The sequence below is a fragment of the Chlamydotis macqueenii genome, chromosome 8 (assembly GCF_036417535.1).
Source record: "Chlamydotis macqueenii isolate bChlMac1 chromosome 8, bChlMac1.mat, whole genome shotgun sequence".
In the NCBI taxonomy this organism is placed as follows: Eukaryota; Metazoa; Chordata; class Aves; order Otidiformes; family Otididae; genus Chlamydotis; species Chlamydotis macqueenii.
This window is the reverse complement of record NC_141563.1, coordinates 7,728,293-7,744,083: the sequence shown is the minus strand read 5'-3', so window position 1 is coordinate 7,744,083 and position 15,791 is coordinate 7,728,293. Positions and strand designations below refer to the sequence as shown.

The window sequence follows — 15,791 nt, the reverse complement described above, 5'->3', positions numbered from 1 at the left end:
GATCACTGGGTAACCAAGGGAAAAGGATGAAGCAAGTTCCTATTGTGTGAAGGAAAACTGGCTGCAGAGATATGCCAGTCACAAGATAGAAGTATGCATGTTTTGAAGTGTTGCTGGAGGCCTCCTGGTTTTCTCCTTGTCTCAGAATACAACAGCATTTTCCTCCAAAGTGGTTTCCTTCCACTCATAGCAGTTGTGAAGATGTTGTCATAACTTAGAAATGGTGGAACTGTAGTATAAGAAATGTAGTTCCTTTCCCTTCTTTCATACTTCTTTCCTTCTTTAATTAGATGCTTCAGTAACAGCTGATAGCTGAACAGTAACAGTCAAGTCCTCCCCTTCCAATCTCTTCTTTTTCCCCTCTCATCCTCAACCTCCTGATGTACAGTATCTGGTTAGTTTGAAAGCAGGAGAGGCAGGTGGACAAACATGAGTCCAGCATCCTACTATTACCGACAGAAAACAGTGGCCAGGTTACTGTCCGTCTCCTTGTGTGTAACTACAGCAGCACAACGCAACTGAAAGTGTGCCTCGGTGGCTTCTGTGGCTGTTCCCTCCAGTGATCACTTTTATTAACAAAGAAAACTCAGGGGGACATAAGATAATTACATACTGTTGAAAGAATATTTTAGGGAGCATAAGGGATTCTCTGGATCATGCTCTTCCCTGCTCCTAGCAGTTTAACATCCTCTTCACTGACTCCTGAAAGCTACATGGTACTTAAACTGTTGTAAGTTGTATTCTCAGTTGGCTTGGTAGTGCTTTGCCTTATCTTTGTACAGCATCAAAAAAAAAAAAAATTCTGTTCCAGATTATGCTGTGCTCCAAATTGGCCAGTCTCGTGAACTCAGTCTGTTTTATCTAGGTGAAATTTACTGTTTTCAGGTAAATTTTAGCTAAATACCCCACCACCATCTCACTTGGTCCACAGAAATCACTGAACTTTACTTGTATTTTTAAGCAGACCTGTACAAGAGCAATTATTTTCTAGAGTAATTCATAGTTGCTACCACCCAGAGAACTTGGCTCACAGACTCCTGATTGATCATGATTAGGTATGCAATATTTACGGCCGGTCAAACACGTTGGGTCTGTTTAGCAAACTAATACAATGTTTCCAGCAGTGTATTTAAATCAAGAGACCTGCAGGATAACAGACCAAATAACTGTAAAACTGCTGTAAGGAAGGAATTCATTTGTAAAGACTGGCGCAATATTGGCAGTGGGTTGTATGCTTTTAGCTGAGGTGTAACTTGGCCTCATACGCGTGCTTTCATGTTTTAAAACCCTTCACGAATTTCTGTACGTAAAACTCACAAATGAATCATATTAATAGTTATTTTGCTTCTAAGCCACCAGGAGGCCCTAGAAATCCAGCTCTTGGATCTGACAACACATTTGGCCTACAGTTCCAGAAACAACTGCAGGTTCTTCGTTTGTCAATTGTTTGTGTGCCCAGCTTATTTTAAGAATGAAATAGTTGGAGCTTTTATTTTGAAGATGAATCGTATCTTGTTAAAATAATTAAGTAGCCAGTAAGATACGTTTAGAAACGTATCAGTTATTAAAAGCTTCAACTGAGTCTCGCGTTCATATGCTTTATTAACATAGCATACAAAAGAAATTTCTGCCTACAGATATTAAATGTAATCTATTACATTAATTAAAAGCAGAGCTTACATCAGGGAAACCCAAAGAGACAGTCACCACCTACTAAAGCCACTGTTCTCTCCACTGCCAGTGCCAGCTCAGGATCTCATTTTCGATTTGCTTAGGACTTGATTCAGTACCTGCAAAGGCAGAGGGAGCTTTTCTCTCCAGGATGCAGGGCACAGCACTGAGCCAAGCCGTGAGACCCCTTCTTTTTTTGAACAGTCACTGTGATGAACATAGGAGGATTATCAGTTTTCCAAGGTCTGCAAGATATGTGGGGCCTGTGGCTGGGGACACAGCTGGGATAGGTCACTCAATAGCCAGCAGCTGGGACAGGTTTCCCAAATTGGCCCCAGGGCCGTTCTGCACTGTGTGAGGTCACGCACGGTATATAAAGGGGGGACAGCATTAAGGGGCAGGTTTTTGCTGCTTGGGAGGGAGCTGGGCATCAGGATCCATGGTGAGCTCTTGTACTGTCAATTACATGCTTAAGTATTTTCTGTTACAGGTTTTGTTTTCCTTCTCTGTTTCCTTTTCCTTTGTTGTTCTTTTAAACTGTTTTTATCTTGACCCACAAGTTTTGCCTTCTTTTCTTTCCCGATTCTCCTCCCCATCCCACTGTGGGAGGGGGAAGCAAGTGAGTAACTGTGGTATTTTAGCTGCTGAGTGGGGCTACAGCACAACAGTGTCTTACACGTTTAAACAGTTTTTTCTATATTTAAACAATATATTTTGCTTCTTTTCATCAAGGGTGGACCTGGAGCAGCAGGTGCGAAAGGTGAAAGTGGTGAACCAGGTCCCCAGGTACAACAATACTGCCTGTTATGTTTGAGCACATTTAGCTTTTAAGAAAATGCTTTCGTATCACTTAAAATTAGTCAATCAATTGAAGAAAAATAGCTTTTACAATTTTATCTTAAAAAAATGCAGTAGCTTGATTATTCATTTTGACATATAGAAGTAACGATCTTTATGTAACAAAGAGCAATTATGATGTGTAGAGCATCATCACTTGAAAACCTGATTTAACATTGTCTCCTCAGGCTCTCTTCTAAATAATCATATGTCAGTCTGCAATTATATGACCTTAGGCTCTGATCCTATCAGACCTCATCAGGTGAGAGAGGTTGAATTTAATTGGTAATTAAACAGGGTATTTTTCCGAAAGATGTGACATAGCAGTAATAAGTCTTCAGGAATTAGTGCATGCTTTTCTTCTCAGCTATTGTATCAGCTCCTGTGCAGTGATGTTAGAGAGCACCAAAACATATTGAAATCTTTCAGTTTTAATCAAAAAGTAATAAGGGGTTCTTAAAGAAATCACGAGAGGAGTCTGGAACAATGATTTTGTCATACTGCTACATTATTAAGTGCCTGTCTTAAAACTCCACATGGATATTTGCGGAAGGAAAACAAAGCAATTATACAAAAATAAAGCACTATGAACAGCTGGTCAGTCTTCCAGCTTGGTTACTTACATTTTTTAGTATTTTTTCTCTTCCTAATCAGTGTTTTTGGATGACTAGTCTGTACCATTTTTGTTTTCACCTGAAGAAGACGCGTTTGTATAAGGGATGAGAAAGCTTCCACAGAAATGTATTTTCACATGGTTGTCGGTGAAAGTTGCGTGTGTTTGAAAAGTAAAATTAGAGGTTTTTTTAGTCTGGGGTAATTTGGTCTCCCTCTAGTTAAAACTGTGCTGTGTAAAGCTGAGACAGCATGTGAGCTGTTTACCGGCACAACTCATGTTTATCTATGAGTTAGGCATCTGAAATAAGCACTCTTCAGTTTTCATCAAATAATTATTATGTGACTAATAAAATATTGGTGTGAGAGGAAGAAGGGTTTTAAACCACAGGACTTAGATCATCAAAGCCATGAAAAATAATCTAAGAGGCTTTTATGTTTAAAGGACCAACTATGCCATGTATAATGCATGAAAACTAGTGTTAAAATTGGCCAGTTTGGATGCTCACATTCTATTAAAACTCATGGGAATTTGGACACCAGAATCCCTCTCCTGCAGCTTTGTGTGTAAAAAAAAAAAAAAAATTCTTATTTTGTTTTTGCGGTGAGAAGTTTAACTAGCTTTCTGCTGACATGAATGTGATTGTAAGAATTACACTCTTTAAATTCAGGGTCCTCGTGGTGTTCAAGGTGCCCCTGGTCCAAGTGGAAAAGCTGGCAAAAGGGTAGGTAGCATGTGGATCAATCCCGCTCCGTGTAAATAGTTTCTATTTAAAAATATTTAAATATTAACTGATTCCACTGCAATTTCAAATTACTGCCCCTCTGGGTTTTTGCAGGGACGTCCCGGAGCTGATGGTGCCAGAGGAATGCCAGGAGAACCTGGTGCAAAGGTAAATAAAAATGAGACCTGAGGCTTTATTTCAGTCTTGGAATGGGCTAGACAGATTTTTATGCATATACCACAGTTTCTTCCAGGCCAACCCCAAATTTTTTTCTCAAGTGAAAATACTGAGGTTTCGGATAGCCGGTTCAGATGCAAGAGCTGAGAATGAATCATCCATTTAAAATATGGTAATTAATGGTAATGGCTAGCAGTCTGACCTTGAAGTAACTTGATTCTTGGGGAATGATTCCTGTCCCTCTGAGTCAGTTCCTAGTTACAGAGTATCCGGAAAATCAGTTTTGCAACTGTGAAGTGCAGCTAGAATCAAGCTTTTCATTTCAATGTAGACTTCTTTTTATAAATAGCATAATTAAGCACAGTGAAAAAGTTAGTGTGGCATCTTCTCATGTTTTAAGGCATAGCAGCAAATTTTGAATTTGATCTATGTTCTCCCCTCCATGTATTTCATTCAATAACAAAAGTATACGTACAACCAAGGACAAAAATTGTATTTTAGAGGGAAGGCACAATTTATTCAGACTAATACAGGATATAATAGTCATTTACTAAAGCTATGATGTCTTCTTTCCTAGGGTGACAGAGGATTTGATGGTCTTCCTGGCCTCCCTGGTGACAAAGGTAACAGGGTAAGAAAAAAATATATATTTATACAGCAACAAGTTGATACTAACACAGAAATAATGTACTATTCATCAGAATAGCTCTAAGGACTATGGGGAAAGTTAAAACAAAATGTCAGCTTTTCACGCTACAGAATACCCGTGTTGTCAGGTAATGTATTCCTCATGAAACATTTTAGTAATATCAATCAATAGACACCAATTCATATATAAATAAATCATTTAAACATATTTTCAGAATATGGGTTTTGCTAGGTTTTGCTGCAATTTTGCTGTCATTTTTCTTAGTTAAGGAATTTGCTTATTGGATTTAAAGTGATTGTTAAAGGAAGTAGTAGTAGGAAAAGGAAATTAGCATGAAGTTTCTGTATCAGGAGGATGACAAATTTTAACCTGATGAGAAGCTTCCTCAAAAAATGCATTGGAATATTTGAATTGCAAACTAAATTGGTTTGTGTGGCTTATTCCAGCAACTGCGGCTTGAAGAGAGATCAGAGTTAGATCAGATAAGTTAGGAAAATGGAAGGTAATGTTTTAAAAAAAAAACTAATGTGTTTCCTCAGTATGTCACACCAATCTATAGGATGAGGCTGCATCTTTTTCTACAACATGCAGAAACAATCACAGCAGGGGATTTCTGCTTTAAATTATACCCCTAATGTAGATGCTAGTAGCAACAAAGTCTACTAAATGTACCTCCCTTAGTGTTGTCCTAGTAAGTGCAAATGCACCATGAGTTCTGTTCGCAATGGGACAGGGACTTCTGGTGTCATACAGAAATGTCTTGATCCTCTTTCATCATCCCCTTTTACTTGGAAGAGTGTGAAGCGAGCAGCGCATCGCAGAATTGAAATCCAGTTTGAGGAGGAGGTGACCAGCAGAGGGGGCCAGGCATTAAGCTCTTGCCACCACTGAAGGCTGAGCAGGAGCTGGTTCAGAGTCAGGGAACGTGTGTCTGCCTCTCAACCTAGAATACTAGAATTGTCTGCCTGCGGAAGCTTCCAAGTCATAAAGAATTCTTTCTTTTTTTTTTCCTCCAAATATTCTATTTGTTTCATATTTCCTAAGTAAATTTAAAGAACTGAAATAGAAAAATAAGTTTGAGTTGAAATTTGCAAAATATTAATGAAAGTAATTACTGGTTTTCATAATTTCTTTCATCCTATTTAAAAAATCACTGCATTCTCATGTTTCTATGGAAATTGTCCCTAAAAGTGCAAACTGTGATATTTCTGAAACCAGCTAACTCAAAGGCAGTTCAGATAGCTCTAGCTCTTTGGATTCATATATACTGACAGCATATAATGCAAACGTTCAGTTCCCTTTGGCTTGCAGTAAAGAGCACAGGAAGAAAGAAAAAAAAAAAAGGACTTTTTCTGCTGTAGTTATGTTTCAGCTGTAAGAGAATTGATGTTGAAAACTCATAATTTTAGAAGATAAGTTTGAAGGAAAGAATTAGAGAATCAAAGAACAAAGAATGTTGATAATGCTAGGAATTTCTGTTCTTATTGGCATGACAGTACCAGGACACTGAATGCAAGCTCCTAAGTGCCATGTGGTTGCAAGACAAGAAAGGTAGCCCCTGAGAGGATGAACTATTTCAATATTTGAAAGCTTGAGTCAATCTTCACCTGGAAGCCAGAGCACAGATCATGGCCCATGTGTCGTCTTTCAGGTGTGTCATTTAGCATGTAGGAAAACACATGCTCTAGCAGCAGATCGTGCTGAGTAGTTCCAAAACTTAGCAAAATATACAAACTGCTGTGTTAATTCATCGCATGGGTGTGAAAGTGCAGTTCATAGAATTTCATTCTCTCCAATGCCAACTCCAACTTGCAGAGGGCAGAAAAACAGCAGAATAAAATCTTGACATCCCTGATATTAGATAGCTCTAGCATAAGACCGCAAGTTACCTAAAATTCCCTCAGAAAGTTTGAAAGAGTAAAGAACAGAGCCACTAAAGAGTGACTCCATGTATCCCTGCTAGAATCCACAGCAGTGGCCAGGCTCCTTGGAGACACTGATAAAATTAAGGAAAACAGCATAAATACTTGGTTGTTGTCCAATGCCAGAAGGAAGTCACAGTCTAAAAACCTGCTGCCCAGAAAGGTCAGTCAGTGGTGTTTGAGCTGAGCAACACACTAGTTCTCTTTAGAAATGGGGAAAGAAAAATAAATCCTACAAGTATGGTCCAGAATTTTTACTGAGGCTCTGCATATAGAGACTTGAAAAGCCCCAGCCTCTGAGGGGAAGTGTGGAAGTCTGGCTGCCTTCCAAAGTCTCAGACAGATCAGTCCCAAGGCTCTCGATGACTGGTGCCAGGGTGCGTGGTTTTGAAAGGTGGTCAGTGCACTGCACGATGCGTGTTCCAGGGCCCAGCAATTGGTTTGTTAACTTCTGACCCGTGCACACATGCCTTATTTTACTGGCAGGAATATACTGGGGAGGGGGAATGGGAAGGTGCTGGTAAGACAAAGAGAAATGTGAGTGGCACTGCCTTTTGTTGCAGTACTTTATATATGTTCTGGGGCCAAGAAGAGTGAAATTTTACAAACACAAATAGCTCATTGTTTCAGTAATGTTCATTTGGATTTTACTAAGTACTGTGAACTACAGATTTGTATCATTGTGTCAAGACATATTTTGACACATCAGACTTCAGCTGACACACTTGTTTCATTTCCCATCCCATCCATTATTGTTTCCAGGTATTATTTTAATGACTTTCCTTATTCAACAGGGAGACCGTGGCCCCCAGGGACCTCCTGGCTTACCTGGTGAAGATGGATCAAGAGTAAGTTGCTATTTACACAGTAAAACCTAGAGTGAATCCTCATGTAATGGGAATATGTTCATAATACATGTTCTTTTTTTTTTTTCTAAAACTTTCCTTCCATTTCTACAAAAACAGGGAGAAGATGGAGAAGTTGGACCAAGAGGTCTCCCAGGTGAAGCTGTAAGCAATGCTTTCTTATTCTTCTGTTTCTATTACAAACAAAAGTCACTCTCGGATATTTTTTTTTCCTTTTTGTTGAACTGTTGTGAATTCCAGGTATAAAAGCTACTACATGTGTGTTTATATACAGAATACCGATTCTGGCTGAAAAGCAAACAAATTAACAGTTTCTGTTAGGGGTGAAACACTACTTAGGATTAGAATTAAATCAGAGATCTATCCAGCCAAGTATACACAACTTCCAGAATCACAAAGGCTATTTCTTGTCCTGTTTGTGTAAAATCAGTCACTGCAGTCCTCGATAACATGAGAATATTACCAATCCCCTGTTGCTAGGAATAGTTATCTCCTACCATTCTCTGAAATGACCATACAGCAGCTAAATCAAAAGCTTACCCTTCCACTGATGACCTGTTCCGACTTACGGTGGCCTTCAGGAGAATCTGTTACCAGTGAATTTTTTCCTTTCTTTCTTTCTCTTTCAACCTCCATGCTGCCTCATCCTCATCCTTTGTACTCCTTATGACATTCCTTGCCCAATTATGCTTGTGGGCCTCTCTTTCTTCAGAAAAAAAAAAAATGCAGGTGTTAATAAGTGTTTCTTCTCTTACAGGGTCCACGGGGATTACTGGGTCCCAGAGGTACACCTGGTCCTCCTGGACAACCTGTACGTATGAACTGTTTGTATTTGCAATTTGCAGAAGAAAAATGGAAGTCCGCTGAAAGTGGCTCATGTTTGGATTGTTTGTTGTAGGGCATTGCAGGTGTTGATGGACCTCCAGGCCCAAAAGGAAACATGGTGAGTAAGCAAGCTGGAAATTAAAAGAGCGGATTCTAAGAAACTTTTCCCCATTATCTAGTCCCTGCCACTATGGCGTCCCTTCCATTTAATTAACCTTTTCTGTCAAAAAATTCAGATTCATGATGATTTTGCATAGAAAAGGGGAGCGTTCTCTTACTTAACCTTCAGCCAGAAGGCCCAACTGTGCTTTCTGTCAAGCTCCTTCAGTACCATGGGCTCCAGTGCTTAGGTCTTGTGTGGGCTGTTATTCTCTGTTAAAGAAAAGGCCATGATACTTATTAGCATCAAAAAATATCATACTGGTTAGAAAGCTGGTGGTGGACTTTAAAGAGGGAGGAACAAAGATAAGTTTGTATTCCTTTTAGCCCTGACAATGAAGATCTGTAGTGCAGAAATGCAGACCTAATGCCTTGGTATTTTTTTTTTTTTTCTGGATGGTAGGGTCCTCAAGGGGAACCAGGGCCTCCTGGTCAGCAAGGAATTCCAGGCCCACAAGTAAGTGTAAAATAACTCTCATGAAATACTGTGTAACGTGCAGCAAATGTTTAATAAATGGAAATTACTAAAAGGTTAGCTTTTCATGTGCAAAACTGATAAAGCCTTAAGGATTTTACAAATAATGCTGCAAATGTGCCTAGGGCAGTGGGAGCAGAGTTTTCAAGTGAGCTTTCAGGGGGATTTTTCATTCAGGAGAAAAATGACTCATTCAGTGTTCCTGGAATGCAGCAGGAACGGCCACACCTGGAGGAGGGTTCTGAATAGGATCTTGTTACAGGCCTACTGCCAGAATAGTGGCTTGTGCGAGGCTCACGCGAAACTCCTGATCTAGCTCGAACGGGAGGAAAAAAAAAGCCACTTCTGTTTGCCAGTGTGTTTAAACAGATTAATGAGGGACCTTTGCTGGGGTGAATGTATGTATATTGTTCTCCCTGCTTTCTCACACTGGTTTCTCTTTAATAGGGGCTTCCTGGTCCGCAAGGTCCTATTGGACCTCCTGGTGAAAAAGTAAGTTACAGCATTATTCTGGTATTTCACAGTCAGTTCTATGCAACAACCTTGCTTATGTGCTTAAGGGCTTTGCTATGTCTTACAGAATAGTAACTTAAGATCTGAAAATTAGCAGATTTTCCTGAAATCATCAAGTAAATGAATCCAAAGGAGGCCTGGCTTTCCTCTCATTTACACTTCTTCACAAGCATAATTTCCTCCCTTTATTTTGGATTAATTTTCTGTTATTAGCTTCCGAATCCCATCTACAACACTAAACCGTGTACTTGTATGTTAATTAATTTCACGGCAAGCTGTGAAAATTATTTTTATTAATCTCTTGTTCTAACTAAGTTTTGCCTACTCAAGTCTGATTCTGTTCCCTTTTCTCAAGGATTCGATTTTGACAGAACTCTGCAGTGTAATTGGCATATTGTAGTGTTAGCTGGTGGTTTTGCCTGATCTGTCTGTTTGTACATGCTCTTGTGGTTTGAAATGTGTCTTCTGGTAATTTCAAAAACGTCACTGCTGAATTTTACCCTAATTTTACCTTCCTCCCCTTTTTGCTGAGTTCCTATTCTATTGATTCTTTGAGCGCCTCTTCATGGTTTTTCCTTTATGAGAAATTTACTTCACTCTTATACTTTGGGAGAAATTGAAGGAGATTTTAGGGAACAATAGACTTTTTACCTGCCTTGTGCCTAAGAAGTGTTGTTCTAGCAAAATGGGCTAGGTCCACAATATAAGCATTAAAGAGGCTTTCACAAAGACGTACTTCAGCTATGAGCACTGGAATTCTGCAACCTGTACTCCTTGCCTCTTGATCTTGTTGGCATCTTTCATATAGTGGATGCTTTTACTGCTGAAATTCTAAGCAACAGTTAATTTTTGTACCCTGGAGAATTTGTCCCCACCTTGTGTTGTGTGTGTGCGTGTTCAGAGTAATTCCTGAAGCCTGTTCTCGGGCGAGCATCTTGTTCAAAAATAAGTGATTGGTATTGGCTAAAGGTTGTAAGAATTGCCCTTGTGCTTATATATTGTACGATAGTGTATTTCTAGGTTTAGTTTTCCTGTATTTTGGTTTATCCCTGATATCCATATCAACTGATTTAGGTATAACTACATTTTATAACTACATTTTGTATCCTGAGCTCTTAGACTTGAATGTATTTGATGTGGGTGGGATTTTTTTTTTCTTTCCTGTTTTTTTTTAATTTGTTATTATTTTTTCTTAGAACGACTACACCTGGGGTGGGTTTGCCAGTTGTTTTAACAGGATTAAAATACTAGAAAGGTTTAAGGTGGTTTGCTGTTTTAGGGCATACCACTCCTCAGCAAGGATGATCCTCCATCATCCTAGCAAATGATAAAATGTTCACTCTTGTTCTTAAGATCTGTCTGTGTTACTGCATTTAGGGACCTCAAGGCAAACCTGGCCTTCCTGGCCTTCCTGGTTCTGATGGGCCTCCTGTAAGTAACCAAATATTTAATCCCTTGAATGTTCAAGTACTTTTACCAAGGAATAAATATTTCTGGATACCTGTGTTGCACAAAAAAAAAAAAAAAAAGAGAGTGAAAGCACTAGTAGTCCTAGCCAGCAACAGCATTACAAAATCCATCTAAAAGCCCTGTATCATTTCAGCTGTTAAAACTGAGAACTTCATTCTTGAGGCAGCTGCTAAAAATGGCTGTGGGCTCTTAAAATGTGGTCCCAGATGATTAAATGCATCTGACACATCTGTGAGGATGTGTAAATAACCTAACTGGCACACAAAGGGCCCGATACTGTTTCACTGTAGTCCTACTGTGTCAGAATGGCAAAGCAAATCATCTGTAAAAATGCTCAGCATTTGTTTTCTGAGGGAACACAGAGTAGACCAGATCTTTCTCCACTTCCTGACCTAAGGTGCATATTACATGTTTGGGCTTCTTCTTTCATTGTCTGCACTGGGACAGACCTAGGCCAAACTTCAGAATCCTGGGATCTGAGAATGCGTTCACTCACGTGAGCAGAGAGTGTAACCATCTGAGTTATCATTGCTTGCAGTTCAGGCGTTAAACTGAAATGGAGTAATTGTTCATAATGACATGCATACACACTAGTTTTATTGCATCAAAACCATCACCTTTTTATACCACCAGGAGCCATTAGACAGTGTGACTTCTCAGACCATGTCTCACCTCCCCATGCAGTTTTGTCTTAGAATTATTTTTTTTTTAGTTAAATCTGCATTTCTTAAACATGACTTTCAACAGAGTTTTGCTAGGACAAGATCAACAGAACTAACTGCAGGAGTTTCACTGCAGAGATGCTTATATTACAAATACAGAATTGTACCCAGGGCTCTTAAAATCTCTTTTATCCTCCAAAATACCGTTTTCTTGGAGAATGTTAAATATACAGTGATAGTCCAGCTGGAAGTCTATATCTTGAATTAATTGTCTAAACATTTGAACTTTCCATCTTATCCTTTCATGCATGGTGGGAACAATACTAATTTCCAAACGTAAGCATTGTTTTAAAATCTGCATCTTGTTAAACCTTAAAAGCAGGGAGGAAACGCTGTAAGAGAGAATTAGGTGTTACCACAGGTCTGTTCCCGATACACATCCCTACTGCGGTGGGTTGACTCCCGTCAGCAGCTAAGCACTCATCCAGTCACTCGCTCGCTCTTCCCACAGCAGGATGGGGGAGAGAATCAGAAGATCAAAAGCAAGAATACTCATGGGTTGAGGTAACAACAGCTTAGGAAGGGGAGGAAAGCTATGCACGCAAGCAAGGCAAAATAAGGAATTAATTCACTGCTTCCAGTCCGCAGGCAGGTGGCTAGCCGCTTGCTGGAAAGCTGGGCTTCAGCACGCTTAAGGGTTACCCCAGATGGGCTGCTATGAAGAAAATTAACTCCATGCCAGTCAGACCCAGGAAATCTATCCAAAATGATCTCCCTCACGCACAAGTCGGTTTGTTCAGAGGAAGAGCAGGAGAGGCAGGTTAAACTCAGTCTGTTCTAGTCAACGTGACCTATTTCCACCATAGAATTACACTGCTGATTGAAGGCGATGAGCAGTACCTTCCTGATTGCAGTGAGCTTTGTAACGGCTCCCGTGATAGCTGTCGTAAGATCAGGTGGAAGCTCAACAATGTTTTTTCAGTAGATCCAGAAAATTCTTGCTGGCTATTTCATTTCACTTCTATCTGAGGAAATATCCTTCTATTTTGAAGGCGAGACACTGATGAAAGTGGTGTATTACACTGGAATTAATGGAGATCTAAAGGGATGCCAATATGCTCTTTAACAGCAGTATTTTTAAAGTGCACCTCTGATACTGGATGGACATGTAAAATTTTGTGCACAAGTAAGTGTATTCTGTGAGACTGGGATTAAACTAGTGACATATGTATATTTTAAAAAACAAATAATAAATATAATAAATTTTCCTCTTTAAAGAAAAGCTAACAATCACTATTAATGAGCAAGCATCAAATACTCTTTCTTTTAATCATTCTTTTAATAAGAAACGTACTTTAAACTGTTTTCCAAGGCCAGAAAACTGAATGTAAGCACCAGGGGTTTGTCATAGAAGATTAACAGCCACATCAAAGGCTTATCGTATTTGACACACTGAAAACATTCTGGGATGTCAGTGACACCAAAACATAAATGATTTTAGTAACTGGCTATGTGTTGTGGGGGGCCACATGCTTGGAAATACTAGAGGCTTACTATGTTCCTCTAATAAGACCGATTAACATAAATAGAAAAAGGATTCCTGACGGATTCTCATAAACAATAATATTCTATTAAACTTCAGTTTCATTAAATTGTCTTTAAGTTTTCCAGCATTTGAGTGCAAATTTTGTAAGAAAGAAAAACAAAGGATGGGTCAATGTTTTGAGCACTGCAGTATTAACATCAGTGATATAGAACAGAGACTAAGACAGAAGCATATTTTGTTTTAAAAGCAAATCAGTTTAAAGCCAACACATAGAACATGAGAAGTTGATCAGCCTCCTGTTGGCTTCTGCAATAAATTCTGTAATCTTTGAAAAAATTTTAGTCTTCATGCTGTAATGTTAATCACCCTGCTTGTTTCAAAATCAAATTTGAGAGTGTCTTGCATTAAAAACTTCTTACCGATGAAAAATTAACTAAACAGAAGGGGTGATTAGGATATTCCTGAAAATATTAACAGTAACACAACTATTGTCCAGCTTTCCTTTGTTATGTAAATTAAATTGATACTGAAAGAAAAAACTATCCTCAAAACTTTGTGTGTGTTCTAATACAGAAAAAAAAGGGTAATTAGTGATCTGAAATTCAAGTGTTTAAATAATTGTGGTTTTATAAAAAAATGTCACTACTTAAAAATGAATCTTTTCCAAATCTGATATATTTCTCTTAAATCAGGGTCATCCTGGCAAAGAGGGTCAGTCTGGAGATAAAGGTGCATTGGTGAGTTTTAAAACTTTTCCATTTATTTACATAGCTCTTCTTAAGAAAACTTTTGGCAGTTTTTCAGCTTTGACACATTTGTTGCTCCAAGAACTATTTAGGAAGATAACAGAAAACCCGTGAAACATTCAAAGGATCTGCATGCAGAAAAACATATTTATTATAGAGATTCTAAATAATATAGAGATTACTCTTTCAAAGTAAAGCTGTTTTATGGAGTTGACAGAATGGGGGTTATGGTCAGTTCATCACATGTTGTCCTTCCTCCTCGGGGGAAGAAGAACTCACGTTACTCCTCTGCTCCATCGTGGGGTCCCTCCCACGGGCCACAGTCCTTTGTGAAACTGCTCCGGCGTGGGTCATCTCTTCCACGGGGTGCAGTCCCTCCAGAACGGCTGCCCCAGCGGGGCCTCCATGGGCCACAGCCTCCTTCAGGCACCCGCCTGCCCCGGCCTGGGGTCCTCCCCGGGCTGCAGGGGGATCTCTGCTCCTCCGTGGGCTCCCCGGGCTGCAGGGGGATCTCTGCTCCTCCGTGGGCCTCCCTGGGCTGCAGGGGATCTCTGCTCCTCCGTGGGATGCAGGGGCACAGCCGGCCTCACCATGGGCCACTGTTTTACATAATTTATATTGCGGATTCATGTTTCCCAAATATATAGGTAGAACCAAGTTCATAATTCTATTAGTAGTTTTGTAGTGACATTGAAGGGTGCTTTGTGATGCCATGACTTTTCTTAGTGGCAGGCAGCTCAGTGTTAATTTGGTCTCTCACACAAGACTGCTGCATTGAACTGCTGTAAGAAAAAGGATTAGGCTCTGAAGAGAACTGCTTGCTAACCAAGTACTGTACAAACAAAGGTTCTTTACTCCATTATGTTTTAGGGGCCTCCAGGTCCTCAGGGTCCCATTGGCTATCCAGGTCCTCGTGGCGTAAAGGTAAGATTTAATTACTGGACTTCTCCCCCTACCTGTTTTTGAATATATGTGTGTAGGTAATTTTTATATTCATTTTTTAGGGAGCTGATGGTGTCCGCGGTCTCAAGGGATCCAAAGGTGAAAAGGTAAATCTGGCTGTATTTAATTCCTGTCTCTTTTTCCTGTGTTCCTTATTTCACTGCAGTGTCTTCTGTCTCCTTCACTGTAGTGTGTTTTCTCTTGCAGCAGTGGGTTTGTTTTTGCCTTACCCTAAGGATATACCAAGCCCAGCTCGTAAATCAGTGGCCTCCCTGGTTGTTTGTACTGGTACAAAGTGAATATAAAACCTTCAGTTGTTAGAATGGGTTTGGATCCTCTTCACACCAGTTTAAGTAACTTCTCTCTAAGGCACTCTTAAGTAAAGAGTTAGCCATTAGGCATGTTTGTGCCAGATCTTTGGCTTTGCAAAAGTGATGGACAGCCGCAGTCAGATGCATATTTATGAACATGAAGAAAGCTTTTACATCCCCCGATACTATTCTATGTGTGGAGCTCTTACTAGAGCAAACACCAACTACTGCGATCTCTACTGACTTATGGTCTGCAGTGGCTGAAACTGCAGCTAACATTTGTTTCAATTCCCGCATTTCCTCCACTCGGAATGAGAGACAGATAACAAACACCATCAGTCATACCTCCTGACCACACTGGCAAATTCAGCTTTGTGGCTCTGGTGGCTTCTGTGTATGTATTTATAGCTATTTTTAAACCAAAAAAACCTCAGTCTTGCCAAAAAGCCTTTATTTCAGCACTGGAGATCTATCTTTCAGACTCAGATACTGTACACTTTCCTAAACCACAGTTTGTCTATTTTGCATACTCGTTTTAGAGTTGCTCATTAAATTGAAGGTGAAAAAGAATGTGCTTAACATCTATGGAGACTGGACAGTTGAAAAAACCACAGCTGGTTCTTGTGCTGCATTGAGTGATTGATATCCAGCTAGACCAAAATACAGGACTCACCTATAAATAA

The 15,791-nt window shown here is 39.7% G+C and overlaps 1 protein-coding gene across 1 annotated transcript in view; it reads left to right on the top strand.

The window, feature by feature from the left end:
• Positions 1–15,791, top strand: part of COL11A1 (collagen type XI alpha 1 chain) — a 144,793-nt gene that overhangs the window by 63,549 nt on the left and 65,453 nt on the right. Inside the window, exons 15-28 of the mRNA XM_086753159.1 lie at positions 2,404–2,457; positions 3,792–3,845; positions 3,960–4,013; positions 4,600–4,653; positions 7,388–7,441; positions 7,559–7,603; positions 8,217–8,270; positions 8,358–8,402; positions 8,847–8,900; positions 9,366–9,410; positions 10,809–10,862; positions 13,802–13,846; positions 14,726–14,779; positions 14,860–14,904. Of these exons, the coding sequence (XP_086609285.1) occupies positions 2,404–2,457; positions 3,792–3,845; positions 3,960–4,013; positions 4,600–4,653; positions 7,388–7,441; positions 7,559–7,603; positions 8,217–8,270; positions 8,358–8,402; positions 8,847–8,900; positions 9,366–9,410; positions 10,809–10,862; positions 13,802–13,846; positions 14,726–14,779; positions 14,860–14,904 (711 nt within the window). The remainder of the gene's footprint in view (positions 1–2,403; positions 2,458–3,791; positions 3,846–3,959; positions 4,014–4,599; positions 4,654–7,387; positions 7,442–7,558; positions 7,604–8,216; positions 8,271–8,357; positions 8,403–8,846; positions 8,901–9,365; positions 9,411–10,808; positions 10,863–13,801; positions 13,847–14,725; positions 14,780–14,859; positions 14,905–15,791) is intronic.